Here is a 24,025-nt window from a genome sequence, read left to right on the forward strand (position 1 = left end):
TTAAGAAAAAATCCTGAATAAATAGTAAGTCCTGAATAAAGTCTCCCTTAACATTTTAACAAATGTCAGAATAATTTTTTCTTTAACACCACTTAGAGATCATTGATGTACATGAGCTTTCAGGTTTTTGCTGAGGTTGGCTATGCTACAAAGTATTTTTCATAAAGCAATTTCAATCACTAAGAATTGTAATTTATACATATAACTCAATAGGCACAAATGGAACTCATCAACTATAGCATAAATTTGTGGACATTTTAGTCTTCAAACCTACAATGAGTATGCCTTAATGTTTTGCATTGATTTTAATTATTATTTGATTAAATTAACATGATATGTTCAAAGTTGTCCAAATGTTACTTGGAGTATTATTTTAACAAAATTACTCCACATAGTTTATGTAAAATTATAAGGGAACCCCAGGAATCTTTGCATATCAAAAAGAAGAAATGTTGTTTTCTTTATCAAAATCACTGCTGGGAAGTTGATTTTTTAAGAACTATGGAAGAGAGATAAAATGCAAAACTTACATGTTGCCTCTTTGTGTCACTTTTCCCAAGAATGTTGCCTGAGACTACTAAGAAGATTGAACAAAAACACTTTTTAAAAAATGATGATGTCTAGATGTAACTTTGAAATAAAATTAATTCCTTAAAGAATTAAAGAAATAAACTGAAGAGAAAGTCCATCTTCCACTTGTTCCCAAACTTTATAATTATAATAGAAGAATCCATGAATCACAGTAATGAGAAAGGCCAATTTGTTTAGACGTTTGGTGTGAACATCTTTGCTTAATGCTGTCTTTTATGCAAAATATTCAAACTCTGAAAACACTCTATCACTTATGGCATCCTGATCATTTTTGCACCTTGCTTTGTTCAAATATGTTCAAGTATGAAATCTAAAGTATAACCTGTATTCAAAGATTTACATATATTGCATTTCTCAGTTCTTGTCCAAAATTTCTCCAGAACTCTCACACAATGCCTTCCAAGTGTCTGATGCACCCATTCACAAGGCCCCTTTCACCACACTCAGTCCTTCATCTTAATAATCCTTCTTCAAAGGACTATCAGTTGCTTATCAGTAAAATAACCGAGCCATAAGTGACTATAGAAAAATACGCAAAGTCCTAATTTAGTTTCAAAAGTTACCAGTCACAAACTTCTATGTATAAGTGGTATAAGTGTTCTTTTAAAAGGCTTTCCTGCACCTGGGGTGTATGTGGCTAATCAGGGGAGTCCTCCTAGCTGTGCAGAACCATTCTGATCCCTTTAATTAACCACAGTCATTACCAAGTATTTACAGAAAGCTGGGCTGGCTGGACAGCAATTGTACAATCTGATCTGGCAAATGTACAGAAATTGCACTCCAGATTACATATTATGGCACTAATTACCCAAATGAAACTCCAGGGGCACCTTGGGTAGATGCAGTACAGTGAATTAAGGAAGGAAATAATTAGTCACAATTGCAGAAACTGGCTAAACACAAAGTGGAAGAATGCATGCAGCCTATTTCCTGCAGAGTACAGGGAGCCTTAGTAACCGAATATGCAAAAACACAACAGAAATGCAAAAGGTAAACAGGAGCTCTTCAAATGAGTAAGAAAGGGACAAATTCCACTTTTAAATTACAAAAATGACTTTATTTAAGTTATTTTCTGTTCCTACGTACTACATAGCCATATAACATTAAGACATTTTACCATGAATTTGCACGACGACAAATCAACTTTCAAGCATTTTTTTGACAGTCTTAGAGGTTTTGCCAGCATTTGACACAATCTGAACACATAGAGACAGTGAGAGGAAACACGAGGCAGAGGGAGAACTGAGTGAGCACGTAAGGCGTTGGATTTCAAACCTAATCAAATAGTCATTGAAGAGACAGAATCAGGTGGGAGGGCGAGGGGGGAATGGTAATTAGCAGAAAGCAAATTCATATCACATTAAAAAACATGCATAATAACTGTTTTTAATATGGTCAAGAAATTAGGTTCAAATGTATACACCCCTTTTCAAGATCTTCTAATTAAAAAAAATTTCCCTGGGGGTGGGAGGAGATCCTTTTCCTTCTACCCCAAATAAACTTAGGGATGTTACCTGTGTCAGTGACTGGCTTGGGAAAATGAAGTAAGAGTGGATCCCTAATTTGAAATTGTATTAGAAGCGTATCACTGAAGCGTAAATCTGAAAAATCAGTGGCAGGTCTGGTTGAGACTGTCCAGATTTTCTTACAAAGTGTCTGAACGGACAAGGAAAGATGAGAAAAGCGTAGACCTTCGAGACATCGCCTTCACTAACAACTGTGTTGTTTTGCTAATTTATGGTTAGTATGGAACTCTGCCCTGAGTTATTGAGATCCTACCCAAATGTGAACTGTCTGAATAACATGATCACATTCAGTGTTAATAGGAGAATGTGAACTGAATCTTAATTTAGTCTCTAAACACAAATTGAAATCGTATTGAAATTTCTCTATTCATTACTCAGTACTACTGACAGTTTGCATAAAGATGGATCATGAATGCTCACTGTTTAAGTAAACATGTCATTACTCTTGATCAGGTATGAAATTAGAGAGTAAAATAAACTACTTAAAAATGAACTTTTATTACAGTAGAATGAGAAAAATAAATAACAGCAAACTCCTCTTGGGGGAAATGGCAATAAGAGATGTGAAGATTTTGTCTTCTCTTCCTTAGTATCAGAGATCATATTGCAGGAACTTAAACTTTCCTCATCCCAAGTAACTCAAGGCCTTGACAGATAAGGAGTCACCTCTAAATGAACAAAATACTGACAGCAGGCGTATTTCCCATACCTTTGTGAAAAAGCAGGATGCCACGTAAACCGTTAGAACTCACTACAATTAGCTATATGGGGAATGTGTGGCAGGGGAAAAGGTGGGTGAACAATAAAAAATTGTAAATAACAGATTTTACTGTATAAACCTTTATATTAAAAGTGTGGTTAAAAACAAATGAAATGAAATCCCAACACATAACTAGTTTTCTGAGGTGTGATCTTAGGAGAGTTCCATTGGGATATACTTAATAAGCTCAGTTTCAACCAGCCCATTAGCTGGCTATCTACACGTAACCATTAAAACAGACCAAAAAAGAGTAGTGTATGGGCTTCAAGCACCCAACGGAGTTAAGAGTATAATATAGTGCTTTTATATTTATATAAGCAGTTTCCCATGGATCCTATAGAAGTTCTCTTTTTTTAGCAAGAACACTTATAAAATATGGGAAAGTTGATCTGTTAAAGGACTTTAGAAAAGTGAGCGGTTTAGTTACCTGAGTTTCTCATTTAAAGGCTAAATAGTAATTGAATGCTTTTTTTACTTAAGAATGTGAACAAAAATCTATAATATTAAAATGGGCCAGTGTTAGAAAATTTCGACTCAAGATAGAGTTTGAGAATTTTTATAAAAGCTAATAGAAACATCTATGAATTCTCCTTTTTAGTGACAACAGAAAGTCATGGAACTATGCTGATTTATTGGATGTTATTTAGAACTTAGGTGAAGGGTCAGCCTGCGGACTCATTAAGAAAGCAAATCGAGTTCTTTTGGAATTTTAAGCAAATTGTTACAAGTGATAAAATAATTACTAGTGACTTACTTCAGTTATGAACCCATGTGAGATTATGAGTTAACACCAGATAAATATGATTTTGAACCCGAATAGATCCGTTTTGAAGAGTGATATAGAAAATAACCATAAATTTTATACAGAAAAATAGCGCACCCAGTGTTTTAACAGTAGCTCTTGAAGTTTACCTTTCAAGGGGGTATTTTTGTCATGCTCAGCTGTGGACAATCTTCTAGTTTTTTTTGTTTTGTTTGTTTTGTTGTTTAAAACAGGCCTATGTTTCTAAATACAGCACATTAATATGAGAGGTTATGTGGATTATTTTGTGCAGCAGCACATTGTTCATAATCAGGATCCTAACAATATCCTGGAATTGAGTATTTTACCCTACAAGAAATATAACCATGTTACTATTTTAAGCCTATTGTTTCAATTACAGGTTGAAACAAATCAGTTGTATAAATCACCATTCTAACCTTTTGACATAGAGCAGAAATGTGAAGCACTTTGGTCTGCAGGATTAGATTATTAAGTAAATGAAAAGCATCTTTCCCCAATTCTTCACCCCATGCTGTACTGCAACATTAAAAACACGACTGAGGCACACGTATCTGCTGAGTAGTTCCTGTGGTTGTGTTTCACATGACTCCAAGTAGCACTGAGCAAAGTCCCCAGGATCAAGGGGCAAATTTTAAAGGCAGCATTTTGAAACCCCAAAGCATCTTCCTACTTTCTCTCATTGTTAAGCCACAGAACTTTCGTAGAGGAGACTAGGGCTTGGCAAATGGTCCAGGTGATTTGGTAAATGGAACAAAATTCCATGATCAGTAGTACTGGTCCTGGATTGTGGGCACATATAGTGTTTTCATTTTCTGTTCCATACAGTTTAACAGCGAAAAATTTTGCCCAAGACCTAGAAAATGTTGGGTTTTTAAGTACGAAGACATGAAAGCTCTACTGATCATCAGGCAAAACTGCTAAGTGATACCCACCTAGCAATTTCAGAAAAATGTAACAGAACCATTCTACAGGATATACTTATTTTAAGCCAAAGAGAACATACAGGGCTCCTGTGCTTGAATCACTAGCGTCACAGCAAGGGCAGACTTGAGGGGAATTGATTATATATATAAATATGTGGGTTATTTTGTGCAGCAGGCAGAATTTGAATAGGTTCCACTGCCACACTGCCCGGAGGAATCAGTGCGCCTGACTGGTGTGCACCAGCTCTTTAACAGAATGCTTTAGTAGTGAAATATTTTTCCATCTGATGTATCTACATATCAAGATATCAAAGATGATTAAATTACTCAAAAAACCAGGCTTCTAATTCTATGATTTTTAAATTTAATTACCTGTTTTAATGAAAATAAATCTAGCTTCCCTAGGGTTGCTCACCAGTACCACTTAGCTATGTTGAGATTAATGGGGGAGCCTCGGTATTTAGCTTTTCAGTATTTTTAAATGTTTGGTAAAAATGGAAATTGATTAAATTGTAAATGACGAATTCAAGCATGCCAACTATGGGACATTACTGTCTTCACTCACTTAACAAAATCCTTGTCTAAGGATAACTTTAACTGTCAGGTATATGAAATAACGTAATTTTAGGTTCTCTTGGAGGTGGGGGGGGGGCGTAAATTTAAAGATAATAGTTTGTGTCAATGCACTTATGTGAATTTAAACTCCAGAAAAGAGTGTTTTATAGAATGAAGGGCTTGGTCAATGGAGAAGGCAGCTGGTATTAAAATAACTAGCACAGATTCCTTGGTATTCACACAATGACAGCAAGAGCAAGGAACTGTACAGGTGTAAACAAGCTAACAATGACCTTGGCAAAATATCTTCATCTATTTAAAAAAACACCCAAAAGCATGCAACTTAAAATTCGTTCCCTTTCACAAGAATTAGCTGAACAACAACAACAACAAAACAAAACAAAAAACAGATGGAACCATCAGTTTCTGTTAGTAAAAAACAATAATAGGTACATTAGGTTCCAAGACAAATAAAACTTTAAAATATTAATATTGAAAAAATACAATTAAATTTTTATTAAAAAATACATACTCCTGACTTGATCTTTGTGTACATTTTGTTTTGTGTGAAAAGAAGAAAAAAAAAAAACTGGAAAGGCATTAACACTACCTAATTATTTATACTGTATTTGGTAGAAGCATGTTTCAGTCAAACTTTAAACAAAAATAAGTTATTCTGTTTTCATTTGCTCCCGGACATCAGAAGGCAGCGTTTCAAACAGGGCATCTTCCACAACTAAACCAGCTCTCTTCAGAGCTCGACAGTCACCTAGCTCGGGAGGAAGGGTTTCAAAGTGATTGCCTTTGAGATCTAAGTAGGAAAGGAACAGTAAATTTCCAATTTTGGGTGACAGTACTGACAGGCTGTTTTTCCCAATCTTCAGAGTTTTAAGTTTCTTGCAGAAGTAGAGTTCGTCTGGAAGGTTTTCCACTTTGTTACAAGTGATGGAAAAGTACTGTAAACTTTGCAGAACTCCGATTTCCGGGGGGATGAAACGAATGTCGTTGTAGGATAAGTCCAAGTATCGGATTTTGTTGCATAGGAAGAGGTGGGAAGGCAGCACCTCTATTTTGTTGTGACTGAAGGACAGGCGCTCCAGGCTGGTGAGTTTCTTTATATGCTCCGGGATATAGGTGATGCTGTTGTGCCACAGTTTCAACACCGTCAGCTTCCTCAGGTGCTGGAAGCTGACGATCTCTTCTATCGATTTCAGATTGTTCTCCTTCAGGTCCAGTTCCTGGAGGCTGAGCAGGCTGAACACGGCATGAGGGATGCGCTCCAGGTCACAGTGCACCAGCTCCAGCTCGGTCAGGTTGGTCATCTTCTTTAGATTGTTGAGCATCACCAGCTTGGTGCCATCGTTATGGATGCACATCTTCTGGAGGTGGCTGGACACATCAACCACCGCCTGAGGGATTTTGGAAAGGTTGCTTTTGATAGAGAGAATTTTAAGGCTTTTGAGGTCCCTCAGAGACTCCAGGGCGACATTTTTGGAAATATCGTGACTTAGAGAGCCAACCAGGTAGAGCTCTTCCAGATTCCGGAGTCCGTACATCCAGGGGGGCAGCTCCCTCATGTCATCAAACTTGACGCTCAGGACCTTGAGGTTTTCCCTCAGGAAGGAGAGCGCCGCGCAGTGGATTTTGACCGAGCACTGGTGCAGGGAGAGCTCCTGGAGGTTGTCCAGCTGCGCGACGGTGGCCGGTATCATCACGTTCTTAATGATCTCAAGCTTCAGCGACTGCAACTCCGTAATTTCAAACACAGTGTCCGGAAGGCCAGAGAGCATGATGAGAGGCAGTTCCAGGCGGTTGTGGGCATTCGTCTGTAGCTTCTGCCTCAGCTTGTCGGGAGTCCACTCGTTATTTAAGTTCAGCTGCTTTAATTTGTTCTCACTCACTTCAGACAGGAACACGGCAAATCGTTTGGAATACAGAGGGTCGTACTGATCTATCATATGAAGCATGAAAGCAAAGTCATTTTTCACATCTGGAATATCATCGATTCCAGTCTCCTGCCGGACATACTCAAAAGAGTACTCCTTTAGAGAGCGGTAGAACAGCCAGTATAAGGTGTAAAGGCACGTCAGCCCGTAGATGCTTACGAAGCACAGGTAGCAAAAGGAGAGTTTTGAGAACAAGTGTGCCATGGTATGATTGCAAGAAAAGTTCTTATACCCAGTCATGTCCTGGATGTCAACATTACAGTCCACTGTAAACTGGACCTTGGAAACCAGGGCGCTGTTGTATGCAATGATGATGAGGAATTTTATAACCTTAAGTACAGTCTGGCGAACATACATAGCATATAGTATATCACCTTCTTCTACATGCAGCCTGAACTTCTTCACCTTCTCAAATAAGGCCTTCGCTTGCTCCCCTTCCTTCTTATCCAGAGCCCCTGCAGTGGATTTGTCAACCACAAACTTCTCAGGAATTGACTTTAATGACTGAGAGTTGACCAGGGTGCCTTCTGGACCAGACTGGACGGTGTTGGACCTGCTCATGTTGTTCTTCCTGTTGTCCTTCTCTTCTGAGTCCTCCCCGGACACTTCCGATAAAGCCCGTGTGGTCCAGGGAGAGTCAAAACACTTCCCCAGGATGGAGATGAAATGTTCTATTTTGGAGCTGGAACCAGGGAACTTGAACCAAAAGTTGCTGCACAGCATGAAGATCAGGGTGTGGATGAGGACAAGGTAAGGGAAGTACTTGGCATACCAGTGGAGGGCTCGCTCATAGCACATCTGGTTTATGAAGCTGTACTGCTGAAGGTCCAGATCTGTCTTCAGGCCTTTCATTTCCACAGTGACCGGGTTAGTCGAAGATGGGTTAGGTGGAGGCAGTGGGGTGGTTCCGGCAACTGCTTGAGAGACATTCAAAACGGAAGAGTGGTTCTCAGACGGCTGAACTCTTTTCGGAAGGCAAATGATCTTGTCTTGCATGACCTGAAACACAGAAATAATATTTTCAAATTATATTATTCAAAGAGCTTTCATAATGTCATTAGTGCAAAGAAAGCAGCAATAACATCCAATAAATGTCCATTTCCTTTGTCTGGAGAATACAATGTCCAATTCCAGCACAACATTTTATTCTTAACCCACATGATGGAAAAATGAAAATTTATGACTTTGTTAATCACGTCTAAGTTATGACATAAAACACCGCAGTTCTGTTGACACAGAATGATTCACAACAAAATAAATCTTTAAATAACTGTCATGTATTTTTAAAATGTTGCGTTTTCTCTCTCTCGCTGGGGCCTGGGAGAACCAGTCATTGGTCTGGGAAGCACATCCCTTTATCAGGCTCAGTCTTGAGCTGGATGGCTCCCAAGGTTTAGATGTGCTTGTGTATGAGAAGTGAAAGGATTGAAAGGAGAAAATATGGAAGAAATGCCTGTCTTTATCATTTCCTCTTCTCTTTCTAACCATATCTTGGACGACATGCACAGATGAAAGTGAATGGTCTTAATAGAATGGGAATTTCCCAAGCTTTTATAAAAACCATATCTTCAGAGAGGGGGGAAAGAATACACAGGTGTTCAAGAGTGAAATAAGTATGTTTAATCTTGCTCGCTTTTCAGACAAAGTATTACATTGACAACTTCTCTCCTTCTATAAATACTGCAATTTGTTGAAAAGAATATTAAGCCAGCCTAAGAATGTCTAGCAGTCTCATAAGATTGCAATTTGGGTAAGAGAGAATGTATCCTTTGTGAAGATTAGGTAGTATGAGGCAGAATACAGCTTGAATCAATCTGGAGGAGTCATCCCCAGAGAGAAACACACGGAACTGGGACTCTGTGAACAATAAGCAAACAGTTCAGAGGAGTAATAACCAAGGAATTGACAGCAATAATATGACCTGGGACTTAATAATGCAGGGAAAGTTTATTTGTACCTTAAAATATCAAATGACTAGAAATCCACAGTGTTCAGTAATTCTGCAACAGCAAATGTTTAGTAATTTGGCAACAGCTAAGTCCTTTATATTGACTAGAGAAGTAGAAACTGAATCCACTGCAAAGCGGACTGTTATGGCCACAAACTGGTGACATGGGAGATACAGCCCACCAGACAGAATTACAAGGTTTGACAATGAGGTGGAGCATCCAGCACGGTAGAGTGCCTGGTACACAGATCAGTATACATGTGCTGAGAAAGTGAATGAACCCAGAACTGACACCAGTCCTTCCAGGTCAGAGTTGCCATAGGTCTGTGTGTGGACCATATCTCTTCAAGAAATGAAGATAAGGGTGGTGATTATAGTAATGCAGCAGCAAGCTTATGTTGTATTTAACATGCAACTGCCTTATTTTAAAAATGTCATGGATATTAATTCTTTTAATTGTCACCTTAACCTGATGAGGCAGGCACTCTTATTATTCCCATTTCACAGACGAGGAGACCAAAACACAGCAAGGTTAAGTCACTCGCTCATGTCATCTAGCCCAGGCCACCAGGACCCAGAGCCTACGTTCTTATTTTATTTTACTGAATTTCTAGGATTAAACCAAAAGAATCACAATCTGATAGTAATTTACAAATTACCTTATATGAATTATGCCTGTTTTCGGGGAAAAGCTTACATTTTCCCATATCCTAAGCAGATAACAATGTAAAAAGAGAGGTTAGAGGAAGGGAGGCGGGCAAGTTTCACCACAGGATTTATAGAAGCTCTGTCCTAGAATGTAAAGCAGGGGGCCAATACGTACATAAATCAAAAGAAGAATAGCAAACGTAATTGCATTCAGAGGATTCAGTGGCTACAGAGGTGTGAGAATTGAACAGTGGTCTTCATAGAATATTATCACTTACCCATGTTAGAGAAAAAACGTTGAGCATGCCCATTTAGTATACCTATGTTTATTCATAAGTATATCCCTAATGTACTGTCAATCTCTATGTCAAATATTAGAAAAGCTTAATTCTTTTCCCTTTAAGGTAAATATAAATAAAACTTTTAATTTTTATCTAATATCTCAATGGAGTATCCTTCATTTATCTTGGGGTCAAGCACTATACCATGGAATCCCAGGAACAGAAAACAGTAGGAGAAAGCCTAAACAAATGCCAGACGATCTTTGAGGAATATAAAAGAGAACGAGTAAGAAAGGTAGGGGATAGTGGGGGTAAGGGGGAGAGATCAATCAAAGGACTTATATGCATGCATATAAGCCTAATCAATGGACACAGACAACAGGGGGGTGGCTCATGAATGGGAGGTGGGGGGTAATGGGGGAATAAGGACACATTTGTAATACCTTAATAAAGAAATAAAAGAAAAAAAAAAGAAAGTCAGTGTTTGTGTCCTGTTCTGAATGTTTTCCTATTCGTGGTCTCAGTAAGTACTTCGACAATCTGCAGAGTAGGCAGAAGGTGGGGGCCTGAGACCAGCAGGGAAAAGGGATTGCTTCCCTGCGCACCTTCTCCAAGAGTGACACCTTTGAGCTAGCATGCTAATATGACATTGCTAGTGGTGTGATGAAAATACAGAAGAGTCGGTGTGAAAGCAGTTAGAAGGTAAAAAGGCAGCACCTTCCTAAGGTGCTAAATCCCTGCCAAGCAACCAGGCAGACCCATTACTGTCCCCCTGCCCAGCGCTTTCCCAGGCTTGCTCCTAATGATGGAAGGTGATAGACCTCTGCACCTTGGTTGGGTCGATTTCAGGTTATGCACTGCACCAGGGTGCCCAGCTAAGGGGCACCTCGCTTGGCTATGGCCACAGAGTAGGGGTCCTTTTATTTATTCTGAACAAAGCACCTGATCAGTGCCTCTGCCATGCTAGGGAGGCAGGTCACATTCTCCCCATTCTACAGAAGAAATCGACCAAGGTTCAGAGAACTTGGGTAACATACTTGCCCAAGTTCACATAGCTAGAAAATGATAAAGCAGGAATTTAAACCCATCGTTTCCACAACCTACTGTCCTTCCACCACTCCACACAGTCTCCCCAACTCACCAAGCTTCTGCTAGGCCCGTGGTCGGCAAACTGCAGCTCGCGAGCCACATGAGACTTTTTGGCCCCTTGAGTGTGGCTCTTCCACAAAATACCACGGCCTGGGTGAGTCTATTTTGAAGAAGTGGCGTTAGAAGAAGTTTAAGTTTAAAAAATTTGGCTCTCAAAAGAAATTTCAATCATTGTACTGTTGATATTAGGCTCTGTTGACTAATGAGTTTGCCGACCACTGTGCTAGGATGCCTTTATAGAGAATGGCCCAGGGGAGGAGGGTAATTAATACATAGACAGTCTCCAGAAACTCCTTTCAGCCTCTGACATCTATTTTTCTTTCAATCTTCATAAAGATATAAATTTAAAAATGTGTCTACTTAAATCCCAGAAGGGTAAAGACAATGGCCTATTTTCCAGAAGCTGTTCAATTCTGAGAACTGAGTAGAAAAAATACTGGACTTGAGTCACGAAGAACAATAACTGATTGTGCTGCTAAGAGAACATATGCTAAGAAGAATCCAGCAGAGATGCAGCTCAGAGTAGACTTCGCAAGGAAGGTGGTGGCAAGCTGTCTAAACCAAAACTATGACAAGGAACAGGGCAGGTTATGGAGCTCACCAGTAAAGAGTGTGGAGATCTAAATGGTAAAATAATTTAAAAAGAGAGGAAGTTATCCTGCATGTTTAATAGAAACTGTATTTCTGAACACTACAACTTTGAGAAGAACTGGGAGAAGGATCAGTATTTTCAAAATCATAAGTAAAGAGAAGGAAGATAAAAAAAAGTAAGCCAGACAGGATTCTTAAAAAAAAAGAAAAAAAAAGGACCAGCTGGTGTGGCTCAGTAGTTGAGCGTCAACCCATGAACCAGGAGGTCAAGGTTTGATTCCTAGTCAGGGCACATGCCTGGGTTGCAGGCTCAATCTCCAGTGGGGGGCATGCAGGAGGCAGCTGATTGATGTTTCTCTCTCTCACTGATGTTTTGCTCTTTCCCTCTCCTTTCCCCTCTCTCTAAAAAATAAGTTAAAAAATATTAAAAAACAAAAAGAGGACACCTTGGTTTTTAGCAGCTTCCATCTCACCTCCATGGACAGAATCTTTGCTGATTTTCATAGCCAGATGTTATGTGGGCTCCTCTTCTTGGCACTGTTGCTCCAGGCTGGGCAGCCTGGTATAGGTGTCTGAACTGGGGTTGAGACCCCTTGCTCCTCGGGAGGAAGGGGACCTCTGTAGCTGAGATAACCCTCCAGATTCTCAACTGCCACATGTGGGTGTGGGGCCAGCCAGTTTAACATCTCTGTCCCTCCTACCAGTCTTAATGTGGCTTCTTCTTTGCATCCTTAGTTATAGGACTTCTGTTCATCTAGTCTTCAGATGGTCATCCAGATTGATAGTCCTATAATTTAGTTGTAATGTTGATGTGGTGAAAGGAGGAGGGGAAGGCAGCTTCCTCTGACTCCTCCATCTTGGATCAAATCTCAGTGTCCTGTTTTGTTCAATGTCATTTCGTTATAACATTGATGAGATACTATAGACACTTAACTCTCACTTATGTCCATTAGCCTATGGCAAAATTGGTTTCATTATATGTCATTTCACTTAAAGTCACAGAATCCATGGGCCACATTACGTGAGAACTTAACTGTTCTTCATTTCTTTTGACCTTTATCCAGTAATTTAAGGATTGGATTGTAAAACAAGTCCTAAAGAAAGGCTTCAAAACAAATTTTGAAGGAACAATTGTAGGGTTCCAGACTGCTGATGCAGGGCCAAGACAATGCTAGGGGAAGATGTGGGAGAAAGCCCCACCCCAATCCCATTCTCTAGAACACTGTGGCTCAGGCCATCACCAGCTCTCACACACATCACAACCTGGAGGAATTCCACCAGTATCTTCTAGGGGCAACCCTGAGGAGGAAAGAAAGCTGTAGACTGAAGCTACATGGGGTATTTGTGTAGTGGGAGGGAGAAAAGGGGGAAAAGACAGTGGGGAGTGGGAGAGAAAAACATTAAAAAAGCAAACTGAACAAAAGAATCTGATCCAAAATATAGGAAGGTGAGGAAGTTATTATCCTAAAGGTGGATATGAAAATATTCTTGAATGAAATCATCGATGTTAAGGAAAATACCTAAGTTACTTTGGGAATGAGGAGAGGAACACATAAAAGAAGGTGAGTCATAGAGAGGAAAGATCATGTGAAGCCAAGGCAACAAAGATGGCTAAACGATCTCCTTCACATGGGGACAAACAGGCTTGCGGGTAGGAGAAGGCGAGTCAGCAGAGCAGAGAGGGGTTAGGATCGAAGAAAATAGGTCAAGCAACGTGGTAGGAGGCTGAAGTATACACTCATTATTTCTATTTTGAGATGTAAATACCTTTTGATATTCCCCAAACGTTTAGCAAAATCTGCTACACACACACACACACACACACACACACACACACTACACACACACACACACACACACACACACACGCAACTATACCTACAACTTTTATGAATGGATTTTCTAGAAATCACAGCAAAAAGCGAATAAATTTCATGCTTGATTCAAACTGTACAGACAGGGACAGTTTGCCTGGGAAGGTAAAAATCTACAATCTAAGCTGTCCCCATGGGAGCAGGATTGGAGCAGGATTTGAGACCATAAGAACCTGATCCTTGCAGGAGTCTGCCAGAACTTGGGGTGGGCTGTGGACTGGAATTTGACCCAATATCCCCAAAATCCCAAGAAGCAGCTGACATCTAGGTGACAGGAGTATATAAAATGCTCCTCTAGTCTTTACAATTACAGTCCCTAGAGGAATAAAAATCTACATGTAAATTTGTTCCATGATTATGTCTACGTAATATTTCTGGAAAAGAAACCCAAGGGTTGTAAGGACTAGAGAAATGGGCTCACTGAAATTAGAATTTATGAAATCTCATTTTGCAAATTATTTTGAGATAACACAACAACTGTTTCTGGGAAGAAAAAAGGAACTCAGCTTCCTTAATTCTAAGGTAAATTAAATAAACTAAATTTCTTGCTTTTGTTTTCTACAGGGAGAGGTTTTCAAGAAAAATAGTGTGAAAATTCGAGTTTTCTTGAAGAAGGAAACAACCCATTGAAACCATGCCCTGAATGCTGCTCAGATCTAGGAAAAAACCTCAAATACTTAAAATTGTAATTGTAAAGTTTATGCCAGCAAGGAGATGCATTTTTTAAGGGTCTTAAAAAATGTTTCTATTTATTTTTAGAGAGAGAAGAAGGGAAAGGGATAGAGAGATAGAAACATCGATGAGAGAGAAACATCATTGATTGGCTGCCTCCTGCATACCCCATCCTGGGGATCAAGCCCACAACTTGGGCATGTGCTCTGACCAGGAATTGAACTGTGACCTCTTGGTTCCAGGGTCGACACTCAACCACTGAGACACACCGGCTGCAGAGGCGATGTATTTTTAAGTGGCACTTGTGTGAACTTTATCTACACTAATAAAAGAATAAGATGCAAATTGACTGTACCTTCGTGATGTCCACCAGCCAATCAGGAGTATGCAAATTAACCCAACAAAGATGGCGGGTTAATTTGCATACACAGGCACAGAGTGGCAGGGGGTGGGGCAGGACGCAGGCGTTCCGCACTGACCCAGCCACTCTGGGCCTCTGGGCAGCGTGGGAAGGCAGAAAGGCGGCTCCAGGTTGGAGCGAAGGCGGTGCCAGCAGCCAGGGGAAGGAAGGCCCATTCTTGCATTAATCTTTGTGCATCAGGCCTCTAGTTTCATGTAAAACTATCGTGCATAGACAATGCAATATTAGGGCCTTTTAATAGTAATTTTCACAATTTTAAATCATTAATGTTCATAATCTTTGTATGATATATCTTTGATAATTGTTATTTGATTCTCAGTCCTTCGTTAGAATCATAACATTACTACAATAGAAAAAAGTAATATCTTAATTTAGGCAGTTTCCAGAAAAGCACAGCAAAGAAAGCAGAACCCAGCAGGGTAACAAGTTGAAAAAGTATCGTATTTGCATGAATGAGAAACCGGAGGGCTGAGGTTAAAAGAAAACAAAACAAAACAAAACCACTTAGCTTCAGTACAACAGCTTAAAATAACAATGATAGAGCAACTTAAGGACCAAGCTTAGTTATTAGCTGTCAGAGATATAAATGACATGAATGGAACTGGTGTAGGACCATGGAGAACATAAATACTGAGTAGTCCTGAGTGCGCCCTCAGAAAAAGTTTACCGTTTTGGAGGATCTACTGTAGGTCAGCTATTATGTTAGGGATACCAAGAAAGATAAACCCTTCAAGGTCAAGCACAGGAGAAAGACAACCACATCTGCAATTAGTGTGATAAGTGCACAAATTCAGGCTTGTCTATCACAATGAAATTTATAATCAACTTCTCTAGACCAAGAAAAAACAACAACCACAGCACCTCATTGATGTTATTTTTATTGAGATTAGACTACATTTATAAATTAATTTATGAATAACATCTTTATGGTGTTGATTCTTCCTCTCCATGGTGTGGGTTTCCATTTGTTCACATCTAATTTTGTGTTTCTCAGGAGTGTTTTATAACTTTCCTCACATAGATTTTGGATATTTATTAAGTTATGCTTAAATATAATTTTGCTATCATAAATCTATTTTTCTTAAAAAACACTTACTTTTAACAAAAGGTAGAGTCCTCCCTTCACCTTTCCATACCCCCAAGCTGATTCTTAGTAAGCCCTGATGAATCTATTGCATGCTCTTCCAGATCTACACCTGTGCATTCACATCTCTATGATATATAAACACATGGGACCTCACTATGTGTATTGTTCCTGCACCTGGAGTTTTTCATTCTCACAGCAAGTCTTGGAGCCCTTAACACATTGGCACATAGGGATCTAATTCATTCTAAGGACCACAGAATCACAGCGTGGAGGCACTATGTAATTTATTAATCACATTCCCATGATGATGTGCATTTAGGCAATTTTTGTACTGAAAGAAGTACCAGTCTCAAAAAATTACATGCTGATTTTACACGGCATCCATAAAGTAGAACAGAAACCAGATCAGTGGTTGCCAGAGGTTCACTGCAAAGGCTCAGCACCAGGGAATTCCTTGTGGTGCTGAGATTCTTTTGTAGCATTTTTGTGGTGGTGGTTACAAGAATTGGCACAGGTTTTAAAACTCAAATATATATCTTGATTTGATAAAGAGTGCATTCTTATTTATTTATTTTCTGTTAATCCTCACCTGAGGATATTTTTCCCCATTTATTTTTAGAGAGAGTGGAAGGAGGGAGGGGGAGAGAGAGGGAGAGAGAGAGAGGGAGAGAAAGAGAGAGAGAGAGAGAGAGAGAGAGAGAGAGAGAGAGAGAGAGATATGGATAGGTTACCTCCCGCATGTGCCCTGACTGGGTCTGGGGATCGAACCTACAATCCAGATACATGCCCTTGACTGGAAATTGAACACACAACCTTTCAGTGCAAGGGCCGATGTTCTAACCACTGAGCACACTGGCCTGGATGATTAAAAAGCACAGCATTCTTCTTCTTTTTTAAATATATTTTTATTGATTTCAGAGAGGAAGGGAGAGGGAGATAGAAACATCAATGATGAGAGAAAATCATTGATCGAATACCTCCTGCATGCCTCCCACAGGGGATTGAGCCTGCAACCTTAGCATGCGCCCTGAGTAGGAATCGAACTATGACCTCTTAGTTCATAGGTCAATGCTCAACCACTGAGCCATGCCAGTCCTGCAAGAGAGCATTCTTAATGAGGGAGAGCTAAATGCTGTCTAATACTAACAGTGATCCACCAGCTACTTTTTTGTTTTTTCATGTTCTTTAATTTTTAGCTATTTTATTTTTTAAAATTCAAGTTAATCACCTCTTCACAAGTGAATTTAATCAATTACATTATTTTGCTCACTCATACTTATTTACTAATATTCAAATTTATTTCTGTATTTTTTATTTTTCTAAATATCCTTCCTTCCTTATTCCTGCCTTCTATTGCATTGATAACACTTTCCATATAAAATTTCCCACCTCAGCTGGTTAGGAAAGTATAAACTGTTATTTCTATAATGCAGATTGTACTTTTAATAAGTACATGCACACTTAAAGGTTTTCTCTACACCCTTCCAAGCGTGTTTTAATTACCCACTGAACTACCCAGAGTTTCTTTTAGCTTCTTTTGAAACACACTTTTTTTTGTATGATCATAGTTGATTGTGATTATTTACATATTTATTAAATCATGTGCTCACCAGTTTTCTTAGGTCCTCATATTATCTCCCTGGGATCATTTTTCTTTTGGTTGAAATATATCCCTTGATAATTCTTTTAATAAGGATTTGTGGGTAGAAAACTCATTTATGTTTGAACATGTCTATATTTTTTTCCATCTTAAATAATAGTTTAGTAAGTTATAAAATTCTCTGTTGATAGTAATTTGCCTTCAGCACTTTAAAACAGTTTTATTCCATTTTCTTCTGGCCTATATTTTTCACAAGGAGAAGCCTGTTTGAGTTTCTTCTTTCGTGGCCAATCTATTTTTCTTGATGGTAGCTTTAAATTATCTTACTGTTAATCCCACATCTTTTACAGTTTCACTTTATTTTACGTGTATGTGAATTAACACTGCTCGATATCTGTAGTTAAGGACTTTGTACAATTTGGGAAATTTTGGCAACGTCTCTTTAAATATTGCTTTAAAACTTGCTTCATCATTTCTTCCTTTTTTTTTCCTGCAATTCCTATAAGACGCAGGCGAGAGCCTGTGATTGTCTTCCCTGGGTGTGTGTGTGGTTTTAAATCCCCGTCTCTGTGTGCTAAGCTCTGAGTAAGCTCCGAACTCTTATCCAATTCATAACTTCTTTCAGCAACTAAGTGCAATGTAGTTATTCCACCTGCTGCTATTTTTAAATTCGGTGACTTTTTTATTTCCAAGATTTCTAACTTTTTTTTTTTATATCCATTTGCTCTTATGTCTTATCTACCTCCTTTTTTATGTTATGTCTTCATCCCTTTGGCCATTGTAAATATATCTATTTTAACTTCATTGTTTGTTTGAAAGCTTAGTTTCATTGTAAGGGAATCAAAGTTTCAACTGCTAATTTTGTTGAGAGCCTTTCCTAGCATAGTTTTCTTCATGTGTTCTGGGCGTTAGGCTTGTTCTGAGAAGGAAACTGTTTTCCACCACCTCTCGCACGCTCTTTTGTGGTTTCCTGCACCCAACCCCCAGGCCCCGAATCCACCAGTAGGTCTTATCATGGTATTTTGATGTTCCACTATAATGTCAGGATCTCACGAATCCATTCCGGGAGTCCATGGCAGGCTGACTCAGTTCCTGGTTGGGAGGCACCCAGATGCACAGCTTCCTCTAAGGCACCAGATCCAGCATCCAGTCAATCGCCATTCTTCTCAGCTTCCTTTTGGGAATGGGGGCCTCTGGCTTCCAACAGTGACCAGGCTCCAGGCTCTTATCGAGCCCGTGCATTTTTAGTTCCCTTTACTGGCAGGAGCTAAGCCCCTGGCTGCTACTGTCTCCTTTTGGATGACAGCCCAGCAGTTGTTTAGCCCCACTCAGTATTTCACTTGTACTTGACAGAAATGTGTATCTTGCTTTTGAGTCCATGCATGAATTTTTGTTCTCTCTCTATACTTTTATCTACCATGGCTATATTCATTGAATGGCTATATTCATTGAACGGAGGGAGTATTTTGAAGTATAACACTTGCTTTATCTGTCTTTTCCAGAAGACAGAGTTTGGATGAGGGTGTATTCGATAAAAATTAGTCTCCAGACTCACATGGAAAACCAGCATTCTGCATTCTTTGGGTAGTGCCAAACAAGGTAAACCTGTAATGCCAAATGCCCCTCCCCACGAAAAAGAGGCCGAAAGTCTTTACACATCTCCCACTAGCAGCAGATGAAGCGCTTATTTTCCTACAACCTCAACAATGAAGTCCATTACTATTTTTCTATGAACAATCCCCCAACATTTATTTCCCCAGTTTAGACTTGAAATCATAATTATGACTATGTTACCACTGAAAGAAGTGAGACAATTTGCTGCGCATGATAACACAACTGGTGTTATTATATGTTAACTTGTCATCCAGAGGTATTTTTCACATTGCGGATTATTCTTTAGACAGTGCTTTCATATTGTTATGGAAAGTGTGACAAAAATAGGAAGACTGGAGTCACAGAAAGGGCCGTTGGTCAATATAAAGGTGATTAATTTTATCTTTTACCCCCTCTCCGCTCCACAGACTCAAATACAGCTGGTTCCTGGTGGTTCTATCCTAAAGCTGATCATCCAGATTTGTCCCCATTCTGATAACAAAACAAGTTATCTCTGCTGACCAAAGAATGACCTAGCAAAACAGATTGCAAAGACCTACTTCCCTGGATTTGTTCATCCTTACCAAGGACAGACTGTCCTTTATCAGCTAACACTTAGTGAATATCTACTATTTGCTAAGCATCACAAGAAAATCAAGGAGTCAGAACCAATGTTCACTATTCTGAAAGCACTTAAAATCTTGCTGGAGAGACATAAATAGCCATATGAAAAGTCAAACAGGACCGCTAACGAGGCAGTACATACACGACGTGAATAGTGTGGTAAGTACAGTAAGTGCTCGGGCTTGGCGTGAGCAGGGAAGGCTTGATGGGATAGGAGCAGCTTCCCTGGCACTTCAAAGCTACTGGGCTTGGACAGGTCACTGGGGAAGTGTAAGGTCAGAACCTTGTGGGTTCCACAGACAGCAGCAAAGGTCTGCATTTAGGAAGAGCAAGGGAAAAGATAAAAAAGGTGGACTGTTGCTCTTCCTTTCTAAGGTAGACCCATTTCTCCTGGCAAAAGGGATGGAGATATAAGGGAAGATAATTAATTTTCATGTCACTAAGTTAACAGTTAATGTACAATCTTAATTAATCATGTTCTCCCAGAAATGAGGTGCTGGAGGACAAAGCCTCTATCCTCCAGAGGCGTGAGAGTTACCCTTATCAGTGCAGAATTAACTCTGAAGATGCAAAGGCTAACTATGTCCTGAAAATATTTTAAGTCCAAAAAATATCTTGGTGAGAAAGAAAAGGAACTGAGAAAGCAGAGAAGATGGTTCCAGAGGGGAGAACATCTGCATGCTTTCATTTCCAGTAAGTGTCTTATCCTTAGTCTTGCTCTTCTCCAAATCCAATCCCTGGATACTTGGGGGCCATTGCCACTGGGCACAAAAACATATCCCTGGGCACCACAGACACTACCTCACTCTCTCCAGCACAGCCAGGTCCTTGTCGAGATGGCAAAGCAAAACTGCAAGGGCGTGGCCCTGTCATTTCCTGCCCACTGTGCACATGTTCTCTTCCTTGCTAATGATATTTAAAACGTATATGATCAACAGGAAGCAACACACTGTGTATGGACAAAGATTAGATCCAGATAGTAAAGAGAGAGAGAAAAAGGTCTAAAGCAACCTGCCAAATTTGAAAGTGTTTATTAATAGATCCAAGGGCTGCTGTTTTTATTGGTTGCTCATTTCTCCAAGAGCAACAGAAAAAGGAGAAGAAAAACCATAGCCTGCAGCTCTGAGGCATGGAGTTGATGTTCTTAGAAAAATATCTAAGGGATTGGAGGGATGAGCTAATTAAAACTTGAATTTCTGAAGTTATGCATTCTCTCCGTGGTAAGATGTAACAGCAGTACACTTGCTATAGGGTTCATCTGTACATGATTAAAAACCAGACATGAAGCACATCTTCTTGCGTTAAGCATTTGCAGAAATTTCTGTGCTTGAGGACCATTAAATGCCACTAGTTTGGTAGAAGAATTAAACATTGAAAAACATACACCATAATTTCCTGAGTCATTACTATACAGAACAAGAATATATAGTTAAAACTGGACCAGTGTTTTTACATCCTGATTCTCCCTCTATCAGAGCACCTAAGAAAACATAGTGTAAAATTACTTGGTTTTTTTCTTATCATTTTACTTCATAGACCTTTAAACTTCTTAAAAGTAGGCTTCATCCTTCTTGACATTGCCTGGCACAAATTAGATATACAATAAATGAATACTGTGCCCCACCAACTCAAAGGAAATAAAGCACAACAATAGCAAGTACACACATTATAAAATCAGGTGCCAGGGGACATCTGGAAATATTTTCCTGCTAGCTACTTTCCTCTGAGATGAAACAATTCATTTCACACATCCTCCAAATGGGCAAGTGATGTCAGCCTAGTGATTCCCAAAGCCAGAGCGAAGTGCTGACTCATTTAAGAAACACAAATGGTGCCAGATTTGGGAGGCACTACCCATTTATTCCTAAGTGAAACACCATCACATCTACATTAGGATCATGTCTACATTTTGTTATTTCCATAAAGGCAATTCTACTATCACTGTAAATATAGAAAAGCTGAGTTTTCCATGGGTAAAGATCACTATACATACTATGTATGTTAATTTAAAAAATAAACATATGTTCTTATTGATTTCAGAGAGGAAGGGAGAGGAGTGAGAGATAGAAACATCAATGACGAGAGAGAATCATTGATTGGCTGCCTCCTGCACGACCCTCACTGCGGATCAAGCCTGCAACCTGGGCCTGTGTCCTGACAGGGAATTAAACTATGATCTCCTAGTTCATAGGTTGCCGCTCAACCACTGAGCCACACCTGACTTAATTTTTTAAACCCTTGAGAGCCGAGACTTTCCAGCCATCAAAGATGCTTTCATTTCTGTAGTTGCATCTTAGTTGTATTTGCTTCCTTTTTTTTTTTTATTTTGAGGAAAGCTGCTCCATGACACAAAAGCAACTAGAAAAAAAAATATCAAAAATGAGGGAGTGAATGCAATTCAAAACTGTTTTTATTTTGCTTCATAGCAGTTTTCCATAAGCCAAGTAGACTAGTGCATTACCTGACCCATGGCAATCTAAGATTTAAGTGCAAAGCACTCATTTCAAAATCAAAACCATGTGAGAAAATTCAGTGGACATAAAAGAACTATGGATAAACATTAGGAACATACAATTTATGATTCATGAGAGACAACTTGTTTCAGTTGTTTGAAAATTTTGAAGTATTTATAATTATGCTCTTGAGATAATGAAGGAAAAAACTCTTTTTGAATAAATCATCAGGAACTGAACTCTTAGTTCTGTACTCAACTGACTAAAATCGGGACACCCTGCAGTTCACTGACAGATCTGTGAGTAGGAGGAAGATTTAAAAAAAAAATTGGGAGAGTCCAAACAGAAACATAAATCCTTTGGACTATCCACACACAATGTCAAAAGCACAAAGTTACAGAATTCTAAACCCTGAAAGAATCCAAATAACAACAACAACAACAATACATAACTGGACTGAAAGGATATTTTTTAAAATTATTTATTTTAGAAATTTACTATAATCATCAAAGAATAATTTGCTATAGTACTCAGCAATGAATGATGTCAACTGCCAGGCTGTGGTCCAATCTATGTGAAGGAATAGATGGTATCATTTATGAGAGAGAATGAGCTGTACTTTGTGACATCATAGAAGGATTGCAGGTAAGACAAGAGTCATTACAATTCTTAGTCATTTAGATGTGTTGGATGGTAGGACAGTTTCGTTTTTCAGTCATGTCTTTATGGAAGTTAAGCTAACTGGACTCCAGAAATACCATTAATTTGGATAAAAAAGGTTCCACACATTCCAGGCAAATAGATCTTTTACCATATAGAGTGAATTTCAGTTATGGATTTTTCCTTTTACCTGACTTATCTCTGGTTAGAACTCAACACTATTCTTTGTTCCTCCTTACTTTGTTCTAGGAGAAAGTGGGCTGGTAGAGATGGTAATGTCAAAGGAAAAGTACTGAACCTTGGTGCTCACAGGGGTTAAGGTTTAGAGTTCAAGTGGCTGGGGCTCTCGAACTCTCTCTTTAGAGCTTCTCTTGGGAGTCATCAATGTGAAGTTTCTCTTATTCCCGGAAGCTGGTGTGATATGTTGGGTCTGAAACTGCCTCTTAGAAGTGGATCATACCCTATAAGAACAGCTCAGACAAGCTCTACTCTTGGCCTTAGGGACAGTCAATAATCAATCTCCTCCTGTCTTGTCTCTTCCCTTTCCCCTCCTCCCTCTGACTCTTCCTTGCCTGGGTTCCCCTTTGCTTGCTCTCAGCAGGCAGAGATTCAAGTGTGAGGGGGGCTGGTGGCGGGGAGGATAAGGAGGAGGCTTCTTGAGCTGCCCCTCTACCTTCTTCTGGTCCAGGTCACACAGGCCTTCAGTGCTTACCTGAGGTCTGGCTGAGTCACCAGAAGACTGATAGCAAAGTCTGGGGCCAGAGCTTAGCTGTCATTAAATGTTCTTTTGCCTGGTCTTGTCCTCTGTCTATATAGCTCCTACAGATTCCTCTGAGAGAAGGAAGCAGGTAGTGATGGAAGAACTGGGGCATCTGGTCCTTGATCTTAGACTTCTCTCAATCTGTTTGCCAGAGAAGCAACTAATCACAATTAGGACAATACTGGAAATGCCCCAAATGAGGCCAAGACATTTGAAGTCAATATAGTTAAAGAGACTAAAAGTCATACTTTGCCATCATATTTTTCACAATAAATCTGTGAAATGGAAATGCCTATCCTTCTCATTTACTAAAACTGAAGCTCAGGAGAAATTCATGTGTTTTACCTAGAATCATATCAGAGAGTCCATGTTTTCTGAGTGAAGTTTTGGAGAAAAAAAATTAGCTTTTCTCTTTAAACTTATTTGATCTAACTGAAATTATAAAAATCAACCCAAATTTTGTATTTCCAGTGAGCATATGAGGTCTCTTACAAGGTAAAATGATGATGTACTTGATGGTGTATTTGTTAGACAAAAACTTTGTGGCTTATAGTGCAAAATTTCTAAAAACATAAAATT

At 39.3% G+C, this 24,025-nt stretch overlaps 1 protein-coding gene across 3 annotated transcripts in view; it reads right to left on the reverse strand.

The window, feature by feature from the left end:
- Window positions 1-1,646: 1,646 nt before the first annotated feature.
- The window catches only part of LRRC8C (leucine rich repeat containing 8 VRAC subunit C), an 86,731-nt gene continuing 64,352 nt past the window's right edge, over window positions 1,647-24,025 (reverse strand). For all 3 annotated transcript variants that reach the window (XM_079776611.1, XM_079776609.1, XM_079776610.1), the window contains one exon: window positions 1,647-8,084. In XM_079776611.1, coding sequence (XP_079632737.1) covers window positions 5,811-8,084 — 2,274 coding nt within the window. In that variant the 3' untranslated portion in view covers window positions 1,647-5,810. The remainder of the gene's footprint in view (window positions 8,085-24,025) is intronic.

The sequence above is a fragment of the Cnephaeus nilssonii genome, assembly GCF_951640355.1.
Source record: "Cnephaeus nilssonii genome assembly, chromosome: 7".
NCBI lineage: Eukaryota > Metazoa > Chordata > Mammalia > Chiroptera > Vespertilionidae > Cnephaeus > Cnephaeus nilssonii.